Source organism: Carica papaya, chromosome 5 (genome assembly GCF_054855325.1).
Source record: "Carica papaya isolate Zhongbai chromosome 5, ASM5485532v1, whole genome shotgun sequence".
Classification (NCBI taxonomy): Eukaryota; Viridiplantae; Streptophyta; class Magnoliopsida; order Brassicales; family Caricaceae; genus Carica; species Carica papaya.
Window position 1 is genome coordinate 44088680 of NC_142313.1, and position 17772 is coordinate 44106451.

Genomic DNA, 17772 nt, shown 5'->3' on the forward strand with positions numbered 1-17772 from the left:
GGATGAACTTTCCACCAGAAGCAAAATGTGAAGATGAATTGAAATATAATATGTATATATATGAGCTAATTCTGCTCTTGGAATGATCAAATTTTAGAAAAAATAATCTGGCACACATGAAACTTTTTACCAACTCCCGGACTTAAAGAAATGCCAATTCAGATCAAGTTTGCCATGGCAAAAACATATAATGGCCATGTTTGCTAAGACAGAACAAGAGCGTAATACTAAAATGATTATGCAATATAATCATTTCCTTATGTTATAATGTTTGGTTAAACAAATGTACATAACTATCAATTATGTGAGAAAAACCTATAAGGAAAATAGTTTACCATTCTCTTATAAAATATATATATATAGAAAATATTCCTATTTCTCAAATACTCACCCTTGAGGTGAAGCTTACATTATTTGAAGTTTGTTACAGATGAACTAAAGTAAATAGAAAACTTTAACTAACTTAAAAACTTGTAGCTTGACAAACCCTACAAATTGCTAGCAACCAAAATTTGAGTTCCACGAATCCTCTCTCCAGATAAGTTGAGCCAACAATTGCTTCTCATCGAATAGTGATGAGCTCAACCAAACTCTAGCTCACAACTTTTTGTGAAATAACTAATCCTCACTTGTAGGACAACTAGTCCTCACTTTCCCCAGCAAAAACTCTAGGGAAACAACAATTCTTATGGGATAACTAGTCCTTGCTCCCCCTAGAAAAGGCTCTAGAACAAAAATTATACCAATGGGACAACTCGTCCTCACTCCTCCAGAGAAAAAGCTCTAAGGTTCAACCATAATAGAGGGACAATTAGTCCTTCTCTTCGCTCCCCCTGAGCCAACAAGCTCGAAGGGGTCATAACAACTTCTCATACTTTTTCTTTTGTAAGAACTAGCTGAAAATAAACTTATCACTAACTTGAACCACGTAATACCCACTTAACATGAGCATCAAAAGAACAGAATAGCTACACTCGAAGTAAGAACCATTGACATTGATAAGTAGTCTAAGCACAATAACACAACTTTAACAAAGCAACACAGTTTCTAGTGATACTACCACAACACGTCCTTTCTCCCCAATAACTTCATTGTACCATAATCACTTCGGTAGAAAGGGGAAGGAATGCAATACACCAATGCAATCTCCAAGAAGCATTTCAAAATCTCCTGAAGGGATGACCAAACACCACAAATGAGCCACAGATCTCTCAATGGACGGCCAAAACAACAAACGCACCCCAGAACAGATAGACCACCTCACAAGTGGTGACATGTCAGATTCGATCGCCAAAGGTGACAGCAAGGAGTGCAAGAGATATTGGGTAGCAGTTGAACATGTGGTAAAGAAGTCACCTAATGCTGACAATTCAAATTCTGAAGTGGACATGCTGAAAAAATACCCCACAAAAAGCCAACTCGATCTTTCTCTCTCCTGGGGTTTTGCACACCAAGGTTTTATTACAGACCTGTAATATGTCTTTCCTTTTCAAATTTAAAGAAAAAAGGGAACAAAAGAAGCGTTTTCTTTCTTTTAAAAGGGAAAAATCCAATTAACTATCTAAAGAAGCAAAAAAAAAAAATTGGTTGGCAAGAAAATGATTAAAAAAGAACATATCTGGATATCTTTTTATAGAAAAAGAAGTTCTATAAGATAGATAGGAGGAATGAACAACTGAGTACTACTTGTCCTCCCACTCGAAGAAAAGAGGAGAGACAAAATAAAAATAAACGAATAATCCTTAGAGTGTCCATGCATCTAAACCCAAAGAGACACCAAAAAAGTTATAATTTCTGAAAGGAGCAAAAAAGATTAAAATAATCCTTAAAGATCCTCTTGTTTCTCTCCAGTCACAACACCACTACCTAGCAAAATGAGCCCCTCATTGTAACATTTTTATTAGTTGCTTTCGGAAGGTTCCTGCTCCCACTACGGTTAAGATTTTTGTTTGAACTGTGTTTTGAATAAGCTCACTAATGACTTGCTCCAAACTTGCTAGCTAAAATCACATTTTTATACTAAGGACGTGCTTGAAGTGCTTCATAGTGGCTCACTCTCACAATAACCCTTTTTTATATTATTTATATGAGTTGGAGATTTTGTACTCATTTATTTAAAATTTTAGAAGTTTTCCTAAGTTTTCCATTTTCATCTTGAGGGGTTTGTTTCTTCTTCTCTTTAGGTGTTGGTAGGTGGGCACAAAAAAAATTGTAGGTAAAAGTGCCTAAAGAGTCCAGACCAAATATTCTCAGACAAAAAGTGACAAAATTGAGGATAGCTAAGTAAAAAAATCATATCAACAACTTCATGATCATTAATATTTCTAAATAAAAACATATTTTATGAGCACTGACCAACAGAGTAACCAAGAGAAGAATGAGAAATTGTTTTTTTACCTTCCTCTTCATGATAGATAGCTAAGAATTGCTAGGAATGGTGAACAAAATAGTAGGAATCCTACAAAACTTCTATTAATTGTTGCTCTGATATAACACTAGAAGAATAGTAACCTTGTTATCATGTTGAAGAAATATACATGTATCTACAGAGATAACTATGAATAAGGAAGGAAATACATAGAATAAAATCTAACTAAATAGGACATTGATTATAGAACCTACCTACATAGGACATTAAATATATAGGAAAGATTACAAGGAAAATAGCTTACTATTGTCTAATGCACTATGTAGGAAATATTGCTATTATAAAAAAAAGTAAGCAACTTTGCATTACTATTTTTAGGTTACTTGAGTTATTTTGTAACATTTATTCTTTTGAAATAAAAATTTAAGTATTGTATTGAAGTAATGGGGCACCCTCCATGTACAAAAAATTTACAAGTTGTTTAGCATATCAACAATGAAACCAAGATCTTCAAAACAGTCAATGTTGTGCTCCAATATAATAGAACCAAGATAATGGAGTCAATTGTCAATGATTATGCTAAATTCTACTTTTTTGTCTTCAAAAGCCTTGTTGTTTCTTTCCTTCCATGTAACCCAGAAAGTGATGAGAGGAATGAGTTTGAAAGATTTCTTTTTGCTGGAGACGTCTTCCCAAGCAAGGAGGTCAGATGAAATAGACTCATTTCTAGCCCAAGACAGACCCAGGAGACTGAGAGCCACTGACCACAGCTTGTGAACCATATTACATTCAAGCAGAAGATGATTGCAAAATTCTAAAATGTTCTTGCAGAGAAAACATCTATTGACAATAGGAATCCCTTTCTTCATGAGATTGTCCAATGTGATAATGCGACCTTTTGCAGCCTCCCAAGCGAAAAAGGAAATTCTGGGAGTGGCCCCTGCTTTCCAGATAATATTACAAGCAAACAAATGTCCACTGTTGCTAGAATTTCTGGCCAGCAGGTTGTAGAATGATTTGACAGTAAAGTGAGCATTCTTCGTGATTTCCCATCTCAATTTATCCTCCTGATTTGAGAGTTTAATGCTCGACAAGGTCTACAAAAGACTTTCAAATTCCTCGATCTCTCAGTCTTGGAAATTCCTGTTAACAATGATACTCCAATGGTTGGGGGAGTTGGGATCAATAACATCTTTGACCAGCATATTTTTGTCACTAGAAATAGCATGAATAAGAGGGTATTTTGCGGAGATTGACTGTACCATACCATCTGCCAGACCAGAAATGGATTTTCTGGCGATTGCCGACACGCCATCTGGAATTCTGGAGGATGAGAGTGTTAAGCTGCCAAATAGTTTTCCGGAGGCTAATTCGATAAATACCATTCTTGATTTTAGACATATCGCCATGTCCACCATTGAACCATTTGCACAAGATAACCGGTTATTATTTTATAACATAAAAACCAAAAAAATTCATCACATGAGATATAGAAAAGAATAATTGCTACATCATCTTATTGACTAAATATCTGGGGCATTGCATGTCAAGCACAGCCCAATTAGGGGAAAATCATAAGCTAGACACAGTTTATGGCAACACTAAGCATGATCTTGTCTGGGGCATGAGTATGAGATTGACACCAACCAAACCATTGTCTCAACGCTAGCCTGACCCATCTGGGCAAGGTCCAAGGGCCAAATCCCTGCCCAAGTGGGATCTAAGGCTCAACACCCTAACCAGACATAGCGCAAGGCTTGAGCCTTTCGATAAGATGTGCAACTCAAACCGAATTCATTACCTAAAAATATGGACCCAGGTCCAAATTAGGGAGTATGGTCCTATACCCAACCCGTTCGAGGGCATAATCTAAACCTTGATATTGGTTATCTGCAGTAATGTGGTGCCTAAGTCCAATCATTAATTTAGGGCCTGGCCCAAATAAAGTTGTGAATCTAAGTCAAAGCAATCTAGAGGCTACAAACACTAGCCAACTCAATCAAGTGAGCAAAGTTAGGCCTAACTCGACCAACAATAACCTAGATGAAGGTCCAGGCCCAATTCCAATCTGACTGAAGAACTTGGGTCCTCTCCTACTTGAAAAGTCCTGTAGGTTTGAGATCCATATCTATGAACTGAACCCCAAGTTAGGGTGCAATCCTCTAACAACCTATCAGGAGAATGGTCCATAGCTCAATATAACCTCAAGAGGGTCCTAGAAAAGGTCCATCAACTCGTGTTATGGTCTTGATTATCACTTGGCTACACATAAGTAAAAAAGAGAGAAATTTTACAACTAATAAATTATTAGTTAACAAACTCTAACTTTAAATAGTTGGAACAATATAATAGTTTCGTGATTACATCGTATTTGAGATTACAATTTATTTTGTTCAAGTCATTACAAATTTATTTTCATTCAATGGATGATTAGGGACTAACAAAGATGACCTTAGTTGTAACAATGTGCTAATATTGGTTCTAAGTTAGTGACTATTTCTTTGTATATAACTTTACACTTGAGTCATGGGCTCAATATTAGCACATTATTACAACTATCATGGGCTCAATAAGTCAATAGTTTGTTGTGTCTCCTTGGAGACAACAATCCAGGTTCAATCCCATTGAAATATTACAGCCCTCCAAGGAACCAAAAGGGTCAGTGAACCTTGTTCAAGGCACTTAAGGAAGATTTTGGTTAAAAAAAATTAATTGCAACTCAATAAGATTAGTTCAGTGATCAAACATATAGAGAATGAATTTAGAGGTACCACAAGTGCTGTGAAAGAACCAATTATTCCAAGTACTAGGACTCCATTAGCAGCCCCAATGAAACGCTGGCTACAATAACAGATAAGTAATAGTCAGTTATTTATTCAATCAAAAGACACAACCATGCCCACATCAAGTGCAAACTCTATGAAAATGGCTCGATATAGATTGTCTATCCATTATTGATTAATTTCAATGCATTTGACTCATATTTTGTACCATTGAGAAGAAACCCCAGTTTAGAACTTTCACAAAGCTTCTGTGTGACAGGACGGGCATTAGTCAATCATTTGACTACAAGATTCTTGTTAAGTAATTGATTTTGAGCAATTATCTCAAAAGTTTAAACTGAAAGGAGAAGAAAAATATTCATTAGTCATACTAAAATATTTCCTTACACATAAGACACTATGCTAAAAGCATAAAGGCCCACTACAGTTTGTGATGAAATTTACTTCACAGAAATTAGACAATTGCCAAGATCTGAATTTTAATCCTCTGTTCTTTGATATGATAGGAAGCATAAGTTGAAGCTTGAAAATTACTTTCACCCTGCAACAGCAGGCTCTTGAAATTAATACAGCTAGGTTCCAGTTAGAAGAGAAGCATATGTCATGTGATAGTTTCTGGAATAAGGCACTTAGGACATGTTAGTAACCTCTCCATCCAAAACAATGTTTGCTTTCTTGAGCACAAGTCTCTTTGTTGTCAACTGTTCCATTCACGTCCTTTTACCAACTACGCATTTTGGAGGACCAACTCCAAAGATTCCTCTTTAACATTCCAGTTTTGAATGGATGATTGTTCTCTTCTATAGGGAAATTAAATAAATAAATAAAAAGGAAGATGATATAAGGTCATTTTTTCCTCAAAGATGACATAAAAACAGATATCAGAATCAACTGCCTTCGTCTGAATGCAAATGTATACTAAAGTAAACAAGATTCATTGTTCGATCAGAAAGCATGGAATTTTTTGGAGTGTGGAGATGATATATTTCTTTATGTGATTTAGTGGATAATTAAAAAAAAAAAAGAATCTTAAATACTACTTGAAATTCAGAATAACTGCCTTGGTGGGCAACCATTGAACAATTAGAAAAATGTCTAACCTTCCAAAGTAGCATATGCTTCCCAAAACCAAAGAGAATAATGTTGCACTTTCCCATCTGCAATCATAATGCTGTACGTCAACAAATAACATAAATATAAATCTACTCAACATATAATCAATAAAAGTAACATTCAGGCAACTAGTATTCGTATCCATACAATGGAATGCCGAGAAAACTGGTCAGAATATCTGAAGAACGAGCCACATAGGCAACAAGAAGAGCGTAATGAATGAATATGTAGGACCAACTGCAAGATAGATCGACAATTAAACAATGACTATGGCAATGCATTGCTCATGATATGAATGACTAATAGCTAAAAGAAATTGATAAGCATTTACAAACTCTTCCATAATGTTAAGAAACCTAAAATCATAGAAATGGCTTCAAACCAAATTACCTCACCTAACCCTTAAAATATTCCTTTTATTTAAAGTATCTGCAATTTTTTTTAATGGAGAAAGAAGATAATATTAAGAATGATAATACAGACAGAAGAGGACAAGGTACGTAGGTAGTACTTCAGTAGCATCAATCAGCAACTCTACAATGAATATCTTTTGTAAATGATGAAGCAAATAGCTTTAGAAATTTACAGAGTCACATGTACTCAACTATTTGGACCACCACATATTTAAATTCAATTAGCATTAACTATAAACATGAAAATTTGATAGGGACAGTTCAGCAGAGAACATTTTAACCATGTATAAATAGTCAAGCTTGGAATAATGTTAATATAGCACACTAACAGTGCAGAGCAAGAATAAAAATGACTACTAATTACTAATCAAAAGCAAGGAGCAAATTCCCCTACCAAGCAATTTGAACTCCAACTTTTCCAAGGGTTCGCATGGCCATTGAAACCTGGGAACGAACATAGGGAAATAAATATATCAAATACAATATAATTTGAGTCAAGACTTCCACAAATGTACTGTTGTATCATGGATTCTAATCCATAGAGTAGAAATAAGAATAAAATTTGCTCCTGTTATAAGACAAATCTAAACTATGACATATAACATAAGCAATGAGCATCCCAAACAGAGTGGATCTGTAGTATGTAAATTTATATGTACCTTCATCTAAATAACTGTAGGAAGATAAATATGGATTTACATGGTGTACACCAAGCTGGGAAAGATAGATACTTGCACTCTAAAATGACAGTTATTCTCAGGCTTTCACAATGTCAGTGTTCTATTCTCAAAATCACCCTGAAGCATTTTGACCATTACATGAAATGCCTACCTTTGGGAAATTAGTTTCTATACTTACCATGGAGTTAGAGTGCACATAACAGCTGGAAATAATTTCAGCAAAGATATTGTAATATTAAATCAAATGTCTAGTTGGAGACACTGAAAAGATAAAGCTTTACTGAAAGTACCAGGGACACGCCACCAGAACCCAATTCACACATTGTGTTCACATTCACTTCAGCAATCAGAAGCCCTGTCACAACCTGCAGTATGCGTGCTTTTATATAGATTTCATTCTTTCATAGTCAAATGAATGAATAATTGGATCATGAATGTACATGTAAATATAGATAAACATGTAGAGAATGAGAGCAGGAAGATGAAAGATAAAAACAGAAATAGCATATGATTTCAAATTTTTTACTTGTAAACTAATGAGACTAAAAAATTGTAAATAGTCATACAATAGGCTTTATGGATTCAACAAACTAACAACAGATCTCATTGTAAGTAAGATAATGATAACAACAGCTCTCCTATACAGCGACTTATATAATTATAGATGTATAACAAGTTAATCTGAAACAGAAAATAGAAAAGGCTTTAAAATGCTGAAGTGCTGGAGAAGTAAGTAAACTCAGAAAGACAAGTGGGTACCATATACATCCAACAAGCAGTGCAAGCAACTGCAGAGGCTAAAAATCCAGTTTCTTGTGTTACAGCAGGAATGGCAAGGATCCCAGCCCCTACCTACAGAACTCAACAGCAACGAATAAGTAGATTGTCAATAATATAAACATCAACATAATGAAATGCTTAATGGCAAAGGAAATGGGCACCCAAGGATTTAATTGAAAAAAAAGAAGTATTTTTTTATTTTATTTTCAATTAAAAAGATTCACTTCCTAACGGATTTCTTATACATAAAATAAAATTATAAATCAATAAACTCTTAAATATTTGGAAAAAATTCATCTGAATTACTATGCTTGAGAATTTTAATTGAGTGTAAAAATCTTTTTAAATTACATTAAGTTGATTAGGATTTGAAAGATATTGAATAAATTTTATTCAAAATTAAATCCATTGTTTCAAGTAATCCCTATATTTGGGACAAATATATAAATTTTAAGGAATTCTTCTGTAAATCCACACTTAGTTTAACTAGAACATGTGAGAATACTTCTTAAAATAAAAAAAAAGAATAAAATCATCTAGAATTTTATATGAAAATGTAATGATAAATTCCAAATTCCATTAATTGTAATAGAATTTATAATGCACTATCTAAATTATACATAAAATTCCATAAGACTTCAATTTTATTGACATTCAAATACAATTTACTTTTTTGGTTTGATCTAATTGTTGATTTGAAATGAATTTCACATTATATTTTATTTATGCAAAACGTAGCCTAAATATAAAAATCAGAATTTGCACACTCTAACAGGAATCCACATATATATATAACGTGAGGTCCACAATTATGCGGGAGCACACAATATACAATGCATTTTCCTTCCTTACCGTAGTTCCTGCAACCAAGAAAATCGAACCAGACAAACTTCCTGGAAAAAAGAAAAAAAACGAAAGAGCGAAGAAAAAGGATATGAATACGGTTTCAACTATAAATTACAAAAGGATGAAAGGACGTGGAAGTAATTACCAGGTTCTCTCTTCATAGTAGCCTGATTGAGGTTGGAAAACAGCCTCTCGAATTCAAGCCGCTGAGGCTCGTCAGTAGATTGCTTCTGAGAGAAGCACTTGAAAGTTCTGGTTCCTCGAATTCCATGTCGGAGTGATTTCGGAAAAACAGAGGGTTTCTGAGGACGAATAAGAGGAATGTTGGAGAATTTTTGGCTCCTTGACAGCGGAAAAGGAGTTGGAAACGGAAACCAAGGGCTACATACTGACATTTTCTTATATATAATATGCCTATATGTACTGCCTTCTCCACTGTCCCTCTTCCTTCCCTCTTGGGCCTCTTCCGCTTCAGCTGGCAGAGAACTGTGACCAGCACTTTTCAAGGAATGATGGAGGGATATGTGGGTTTTGTTAGTGGATAATGTGGGCCATGTATGATCGATGCTGGAATATGGATTTCACCAAAAGTGTTAGTTTATACTTTTAAATAAAATAATTAAAAAGGTCAAAAAATTCTATAATTCCATTTTAAGGAAAGAAAATTAAGGTGCAATTTTGAAATAGAGAAACATATATATATATATATATATGAATTTATGATTTTACATAATAAAAAAAGAAAAAAGAAAAGAAACTAAAGGAAAAAATGAAAAAATAAATTAATTACAGAAAATTAAAAAAAAACAAAAAAAGGAAAAATATTAATTAATTAATTAATTATGTAATTTGAAAATTTTAAATTTTATTTAAACTGTCAATTATAATAATTTCTTTGAAAAATAAGATAATTTTTTTTTAAAAAATAATTTAATATTTTTACTGATTTAATTATTAAAAAAATATATCGATTAGAGATGACAACGAGATAAATTCGGAATAAATTTAACATAATGTTATATACTTAAAACATTAAAAAAAAATCTATTAACTCTTCCTGGATTTAGGGTAGCTTCAGTTTCATATATTATATATAAATATTTATTTATCTATATTAATAAAAATATTTATATTTATAAATAATTATATATTTTTATTTTATATAAATAAAAAATAAAAGCTACATATGCCCTGGATACCGTGCGCTTCCGATTCAAAGTAGGATTCGGAATGAACACTACAGACCAGTGAGAGTATCTGTGTCGGTTCCGCTGCCAGACTAAGCGACATTCGAGGGCACGGTGGAATCATCATAAATTTAGTAGCAGCGAATCTGTCGTCTTCTTAAATTTTCTTGGAGGTACTTGTCATGCGATTGAGAATCTAGCTACGAACACCATGGCTATCGCTTCCTCTCATTTACTTTGCAGTCAAAACTTGTTCTGGCCTTCCTTCAAAAGCAGTATCGCTTCATTTAGTCCGTTCGGATCTTCTTCTTCTTCTTCTTGTTCGTTATCTTTTCGGAAACTTCAATCTCAGAGAACCCCGATCGTCAAGGCAGGCAGCAAACAGATAGAGGTTTGTATTGCGCGGTTGTTGCTCTAATTTCCATCAATTTGTTTTGTATTTTCAGTTGCGCAGAGGATTTGGTTCTTTTGAAATTTAATTTGTGGTTTCTTGGTGGCGGTGGTAGTAGATAGTGTATGATCCTGATGAGAGGATAAACAGGTTAGCGGACGAAGTAGATAGGGATGCTCCTCTTTTAAGGCTTACTCTCTTCTCGCCCTGCAAGGTACTTATAATCTCTTGCTATGAGTTCAAAAAACATATATACTGGTTTTTAGGGTTTTTAATTGATTAGTATATTTTTCCTGGTGGTTCAGATTAATGTTTTCTTGAGAATAACCAATAAGAGGGAAGATGGCTATCATGATTTGGCGTCTCTCTTTCATGTTAAGTTCATCGTTATAATTGTTCTTTTCAATTCTATAATTGAACTATTGAGATATGCAGGCATTGTTAACAGTTTTACTCTGTGCATCCAGGTAATTAGCCTAGGAGATATCATTAAGTTCTCTTTGTCACCGTCTAAAAGCAAGGATCGCTTGTCAACCAATGTTTCTGGAGTTCCTCTTGATGATAGAAATTTGGTCAGGCATCTTGTGGTCTTGTTTCTTTTATTTTTTTGATTTCGAGTATCTTTTGACTTCTTGTTTGCAGATTATTAAGGCCCTCAACCTCTACAGAGAAAAGACTGGTAGTGACAACTTCTTCTGGGTAAGAGATGATGTAGATTGAGTTGATATTGTGATAGTTTACTTGAAGATTTAGTCATAATGAAATTGTAACTATGTATATATTCTCTCCTGCAGATCCATCTTGATAAGAAGGTGCCTGCTGGGGCAGGTCTTGGTGGCGGAAGCAGTAATGCTGCAACTGCACTTTGGGCTGCAAACCAGTTCAATGGTTGTGTTGCCACGGAGAAGGAGCTCCAGGAGTGGTCAAGTGAGATCGGTTCAGATATTCCTTTCTTTTTCTCTCATGGAGCTGCATACTGTACTGGTCGAGGTGAGGTATGTCCTTCTTATACCTAATTAGAATTTAGAGATGCTAATCCTTTTTATTTGCTTATCTTGCATGATGGATGTGAAGGTGGTACTGCAAATTATATATTGGTTGTATCTTATCAACCATGCTCGGTGAAACCTATGGTGGATACTGCTTGAATTTTGTTCCCTTGTGTAAAACAACCATGACTTTTCTTTCACTGACTTGAAAACTGGAGCTATGATTTTGAAATTTTGGATTCAGAATTTAGTTGACTCAGTATTTGGCACAATTACTTTATGGCTTCATTCAATGAAATTCAATATTTTTTTAGGAACTATATGGATGTTCATTAAACTTCAGTTGAGAGATGGATTTTTCCTCTTTTGTTGAAATTTTCCCAGTAATTATCTGCATGGAGATCTGGAAACTTCATTCTAAAAATCACTTTAAACAACATGTTTAACTATTCTATGTGAACGTGTACATTGATACAGCTGCTGTGACAGTAGCAATATTCCTTTTCTTGAGCATATTAGTCTGTCCTACGTAAACTTTGAGTGATCTTAAATGCTGTAATTTTTTACTCAGTCATCAACCTATCTTGGTTGCCTTAAATTTGAGCATTCCTCAAAGGCACACCCTTACCACCACCCGTAGATAAATAATTGAAAATGCAACTCACACAGACAATTCTAATTTTTTGCATTCCCGCTTCAACTTTTTTTTCTTCTTGATATTGCCCAGGTTGTTCAAGATCTTCCTCCTCTGTCTGTGGAAATCCCAATGGTTCTAATAAAGCCTCAGGAAGCATGTCCCACAGCTGAAGTTTACAAGGTACTATGGTTCTAAGTGGAGAACAAATCTCATGCTTGCTTACAATTTTTTAGTGATGAAAGAAGTTTGCATTTTTCAGCATCTTCAACTAGATCAAACGAGCAAGGTTGATCCTTTCACACTGCTACAGAAGATCTCAATGAGCGGAATCTCACAAGATGTTTGCATTAATGATCTAGGTATGGAATTCATGAAGCACACAGTTGTAACCCTCTCTTTACCTGCTCTCTTCCCACCCCTCCAAAAAAAAAAGGAAATTTTGTATTTTTCTCCTCTGTTTTGGTTAACTTGCCTTGCACCTGCAGTACTACTGAGGATTTGTAGATAAATATCAGATTAGGCTTCTGCCCATACTAATAATTAGTAACAATTTCTGGATACGCTTTTTGATTGTGAAACATTAGATCACTTCTATCACAGACTTTATGCATCAAAATAATTCCTGTACTTCATAGTTCAACCTCGTGGATAGTATTTCAGTATTGATCTGTGCCTAGTTGGTCTAGAACTTTGTAGGCGTTCCTGTCACTTTTTGTAGGTAAGAACTGGGTTACAGCAGTTATGGAACTGAGACAACCATTTTTCTCAAGTGATTCATTGCTTCCATGATTATATATGTATTTGCAGAACCTCCTGCATTTCAAGTTCTCCCTTCTCTTAGGAGATTAAAACAGCGTGTACTGGCAGCAGGACGTGGGGAATATGATGCTGTTTTCATGTCTGGGAGGTAAAAATGTTAGAAAAATTATTTAACTTTAATTCAGTTGCTTCATGTTCAGATGGAAAATTTTTGTAATTGCTCTATTACTGAATCGTATTTGGTTCACTTCCAAGATTCTTTTCAATAGTCTCAGAATCTTGGCTTGTATTTTTGTTTTAATTTTCTGCGATTCTAGAGTCCAAAAGGGAACTCAAATATAAAAGGAAATACAGCATTTTTAGACCAATTACTTGTAGAATTCAGGCTCAGTGATTCCACATGCGGTGAAATTAGGAGAACTGGTGTTTCTGAAAACAAATTATGATGACAGAATTGTTCTGATGGGATATAAATTGATCTTTACTAGGACCCAATTATTGTGATGGTGGTATTTGAATCAATTGAATCTTAAGTGCCATCACTCTAAGATTCTGTGAATTGTTGATTGTGTGTCTTCCGAGTCTATTTTAGAGCTTGCAGCTTCAGAAAGTAATTAGATTCTTGTTCTAAATGCTTTTTTTTTTGCTTTTACCTATTTTGAGTGGATATGTATCATTTATTCTTGGATTCTCTCTCTTTGTATATACATATATAAGGTCTTGTTTTCTTGGATACGTATCATTTATTCTTGGATTCTCTCTCTTCGTATATATATAAGGTCTTGTTTTCTTTCTTGTATATTGTGTTTGCCAAAATTCAAAAGTGCCGTTTCTTTTAGCGAAAATGATACATGACACGTGAGTCAGGAAGGAAAAGCCTAATTCTTTAATATCATTTTTCTGAAAGCTTTCTTTTTCTTCTGGTTAAATATGTGAGACATCTTTTCCGCCAGTTCAATCAACTTGGAGAAGAATGGGCTATGTTTTTTCGTTACAAAAGTCATTCCTTGTTGAAAGATTTCCCTGTATTTGATGGCATATCTGGGCACATCTTTTTGTTAAGTGACAACAGTATATGTCTATGATTTGTGCTGTTAAGGTTGGGGATCATTCGAATTTTGTCTTCTTTTGAATTTTATCTTCATTCAGTATTTGATCCAGGTGGCTATGGCTTTGTTGTCTTCTATGCCTTGGCTTAAGAGCTACTTTTTGCAGTCTCTTCTTTTCAGTTCCTTCAACCTCCTCCTATAGGGCTTGAACTGCATAAATTTTGTTCATGTTGAATATGATATTTTATTATTTTAGTTTATTATTTAATTAGTTAAAAAAAAATCTTCATGGTGTCAAAGTAAAAATAAAGATATTTTAGGGTTTTTAATTTCAAAATTTCTTTCAAAACTCTAAAATATTCTCACCATCCAGCCAAACAGAGTCCTAACCTTACCGGCGGCTTGCCGCCCTGTTCCGGTGAGCGTCTCCAGCCTACCCAATCTCGCTGCTCTGGCCTCACTCGGCTATTTGCGCTGCTTCCTCGCGCACAGCCTCTGATTTGCAATATTTTCTTCTCTTTCGCGCACGCCCGACCTGACCATAAGCCATTCTGTCGCTTCTGGTTTGCGCAATGGCTGCAGCCCTTTGTTCAGTTCCTTCGTGCGCAGTTTGCGAACGGCGTCTGGCTCTCTCGCACGCAGCAACTGGTTCGTGTACGACCTCTGATTTGATCTCTGCCTCTTCGGCGCAGCTTCTGATCCACGATTTTCGTTGTTTCTGCTTTCTGGCTTCAGCTTCCTGGTGTATCTGCGTCTGCGTCTGACCAGAAGGTAACCGACGCGTTTGCTTCTGCTTTCCGGCTTCAACTTCCTGGTGCATCTGTGTCTCTGTCTGACCAGAAGATACTGGTTCCAGAGGCTTCCTAGTTGCCAATCAGCTTGCTTTGGCTCTGCCTTCCACCAGATCGGGGAGAACAGAAGGTCTGATCTGGTTGTTTTCTGGTTTCGCGAATTGGATCCATATCTGCACAGCCACTGATGGGCGACGCCGCGGAAGAAGAACATCAGAGTCACGACAAGTCAGTTCTGTCCAGAGAAGGAGCCGAGCCCGAGCCGTTTTTGAGCCGAGTTTGAACCGTTTTTGAGCCATTTTAAAGCCGAATTTAAACTTTTTTTGAGGTGCAGAGGAGTGAAAAAGGCCGCGTCATTCCGCTTTTCTGTGGAAGTTCAGAGATCATTCCGGAGAAGATGAGCTTAAGCTGAGTTGCTACTTGAGCCAAGTGAGTCCAAGCCGTTTGAGCCAACTTCAAGCTGTTTTAAGCCGATTTCGAGTCGTTTTGAGCCGAGTCGAGCCATTTTGAGTCGAGTCGAGCACTTTTGAGTCGAGCCGTTTTAAGACGAGTCGAGCCGTTTTGAGTCAAGCCGCTTTGACCAGCCTTTTTTGGTCGTTTTTTTTTGGCTCCTTTGTACGTGGCCGCCTTTGATTTTGCAACTAGACATTCTTCACATGCGAGCTATTTTAACCAGCCTTTTTTTTCATTTTTATAGTTCTTCTACGCGTGTCCGCCTTTAGTTTCGCGATTCGGCACAGGTCCGCCTCTTTTGTGTGCAAGTCGCTCCGACCAGCTTTTTTCAAGTTCTTTTTCAGGTTTGCAACTTGATATGCAAGTTGGGCATGTGTGATTTTCCTGCACTAACTTGAGGGGGGTGTTGAATATGATATGTTATTATTTTAGTTTATTATTTAATTAGTTAAGATAATGTCATTAAAATTTTACTAAAATAGGAATCTCATATAATTAGAATTTTAGTAAAATAGTTATTTTCTAATTAATAGGTTAAAATTTTTATAAATACTATAAATGTAACAATATAAAAAATGAGAAATAAAATTATTTTTTTTTCTTCAAAAATCAGCAGTTCCAAAATTTGAATGTTTTACTATTTATGACAGCTTAAATTTTGCTCTGAATTTTTTCTGGATATTAATGTTGGCAGATTTGATGTTTTATCACCTTGCTGCAAGCTCATTTCTGTCATTTTGGAATATATTTGTTGCAGCGGAAGCACCATTGTGGGAGTTGGTTCCCCAGACCCTCCGCAATTTTTATATGATGATGATGAGTACAGTGATGTCTTCTTGTCAGGTAAGCGTTTTACCTGATTGCTAGCTTCTAAATTGTGGTCCTAACATGTTACCTCATATTAGTAGTAAACCTTGTCAATGAAGAGATTGTGGAGACAGTTAATTTAAGCAGTCAATGAGCTCATATCCTCATAAATTTAGTTTATTCTAGGTCTATAAAATCCTTGTATTGGATTTGTCTCTTGTTTCTTCCAGTTCCTAGCTATCAGTGGACTGAAGATTCAACTTATAGATTTTGATTCTGAACAGCGATACGAAACAAAATGTTTTTAGTATCAATAGACTTACATCTAAAGTAGTATCTTAGAAACATTTGAAAAGTTAGAGAAGTTGGATATTTCCATAACTTTAGGGGGCTTAAGAGTTGATTATATGTTTTGTTTCTTTATGTTGAGAAGAAAAAGAAGATTAGTATTAAGAGGCACTAAAGGGGTGCCTCCCATGTTCAAGAATATACAGAGCAGAATGTTCCATGGGTCTCAACTGAAATAACAGTGGTCTCTCCATGATCAACTTCATGGAGGACAGAATAACCCTTTAAACAAAATACACAATGAACCATCAGTTTTATTAGTTGCAAAATTAGATACAGTGGCATTGAAAACACAATCAAAGTTTTCAAGAAGTTCTTGAACTTTTTGAGCAGCCACATTATAGCTGCTTTTTTCATTATGTCGATGCTATAAAATAGTATTTTGGAAATTAATTGTTTTCCCTTAGAAAATGAAAAAATCAAAACAATGGTATTCTTTCTTTATATTCTTTCCATTATCCGTGTAGAACAACATCAAGCAACTTGGTCACCTATAAGGATAGATAACTGGAGCAAAAAGATATTGCATTTATGCTGATGGCTGATTTTGAAATATCACTTACTGAATGCTGTTTACGTATAAATTGATTGTGATGTCTCCTCATGGCATTATACACTTGGGTGTTACTGGAAGGGTGCCCCTGTAACTTTTGGTTTTTACTGCATTTCTTCGAGACTTCAAGAAGTCCTTTTTCTTTTTGTTTTCCTATGTTATTGGGCTTCATGTTTTCAATCATTAGATGTTAAGGTTAGAAAGTGTTTTAATAAACTTCTTGTTGAAACTGAGAGGGAGAATAGTTGAAAAAATCCTTCATGAGTATGAATCTGTTCTTGATTGTGAGAATGGTTGAAAATATTCTTCATGAGTGTGAATCTGTTCTTGATTTTATTGAACTTCAATAGCTAAAGTTCCTCTTGAGATTTATGATGGCTGGAAAAAAAAAAAACTCTTACAACAATTTTTCAGTTCCCCACCTCGACAAGAGATTAGTACAATTGACATTGGATTTCTTTCTAAATTCAGAAGCAAGGTTTATTACGCGAGAGGCAAATCAGTGGTATAGAGAATCTGCTTCAACTGCTGCTCAAAGTGAACTTACCGACTCTGCACAGACAATTGCATGATTTATCCTTCTGTAAGATCAAATAAATTTATTTTGTATATTCACTGATGTCCAACTTTAGGCTATTCCTTTTGGGACAGGAAAAAAAAATTAATCAGAAGATTACTTCAGTTGCGAGTGCCTTTCAGAGAGGAGGTATTTGATTCTTCTGTTGATACTATTAGTGGTATATAAGTAATAAATGGGAGTAAGCAGGTTCTCCACCCCCTCCCCTTTTGTTGCATTAGTATGTATCCTCAAGATCGCAAACCGCG

General features: G+C 35.2%; 2 protein-coding genes across 2 annotated transcripts in view; one reads left to right on the forward strand and one right to left on the reverse strand.

The window, feature by feature from the left end:
• The window catches only part of LOC110816929 (Tryptophan/tyrosine permease), a 14984-nt gene extending 5429 nt beyond the window's left edge, over window positions 1-9555 (reverse strand). The window contains exons 1-8 of the mRNA XM_022045299.2: window positions 9129-9555; window positions 8990-9030; window positions 8117-8209; window positions 7648-7722; window positions 7072-7121; window positions 6412-6501; window positions 6252-6308; window positions 5140-5209 (exon numbers count right to left, since the gene is read on the reverse strand). Coding sequence (XP_021900991.2) covers window positions 5140-5209; window positions 6252-6308; window positions 6412-6501; window positions 7072-7121; window positions 7648-7722; window positions 8117-8209; window positions 8990-9030; window positions 9129-9378 — 726 coding nt within the window. The 5' untranslated portion in view covers window positions 9379-9555. The remainder of the gene's footprint in view (window positions 1-5139; window positions 5210-6251; window positions 6309-6411; window positions 6502-7071; window positions 7122-7647; window positions 7723-8116; window positions 8210-8989; window positions 9031-9128) is intronic.
• A 621-nt stretch (window positions 9556-10176) lies between these two features.
• Window positions 10177-17741, forward strand: CDPMEK (4-(cytidine 5'-phospho)-2-C-methyl-D-erithritol kinase). The gene is made up of 11 exons (XM_088219182.1): window positions 10177-10561; window positions 10680-10775; window positions 10867-10935; window positions 11029-11133; window positions 11204-11260; window positions 11356-11556; window positions 12278-12367; window positions 12447-12546; window positions 12995-13094; window positions 15997-16082; window positions 17419-17741. The coding sequence occupies exons 1-11, from the start codon at window positions 10382-10384 to the stop codon at window positions 17517-17519; spliced, it is 1185 nt and encodes a 394-aa protein (XP_088075308.1). The 5' UTR covers window positions 10177-10381; the 3' UTR covers window positions 17520-17741.
• Window positions 17742-17772: the final 31 nt, after the last annotated feature.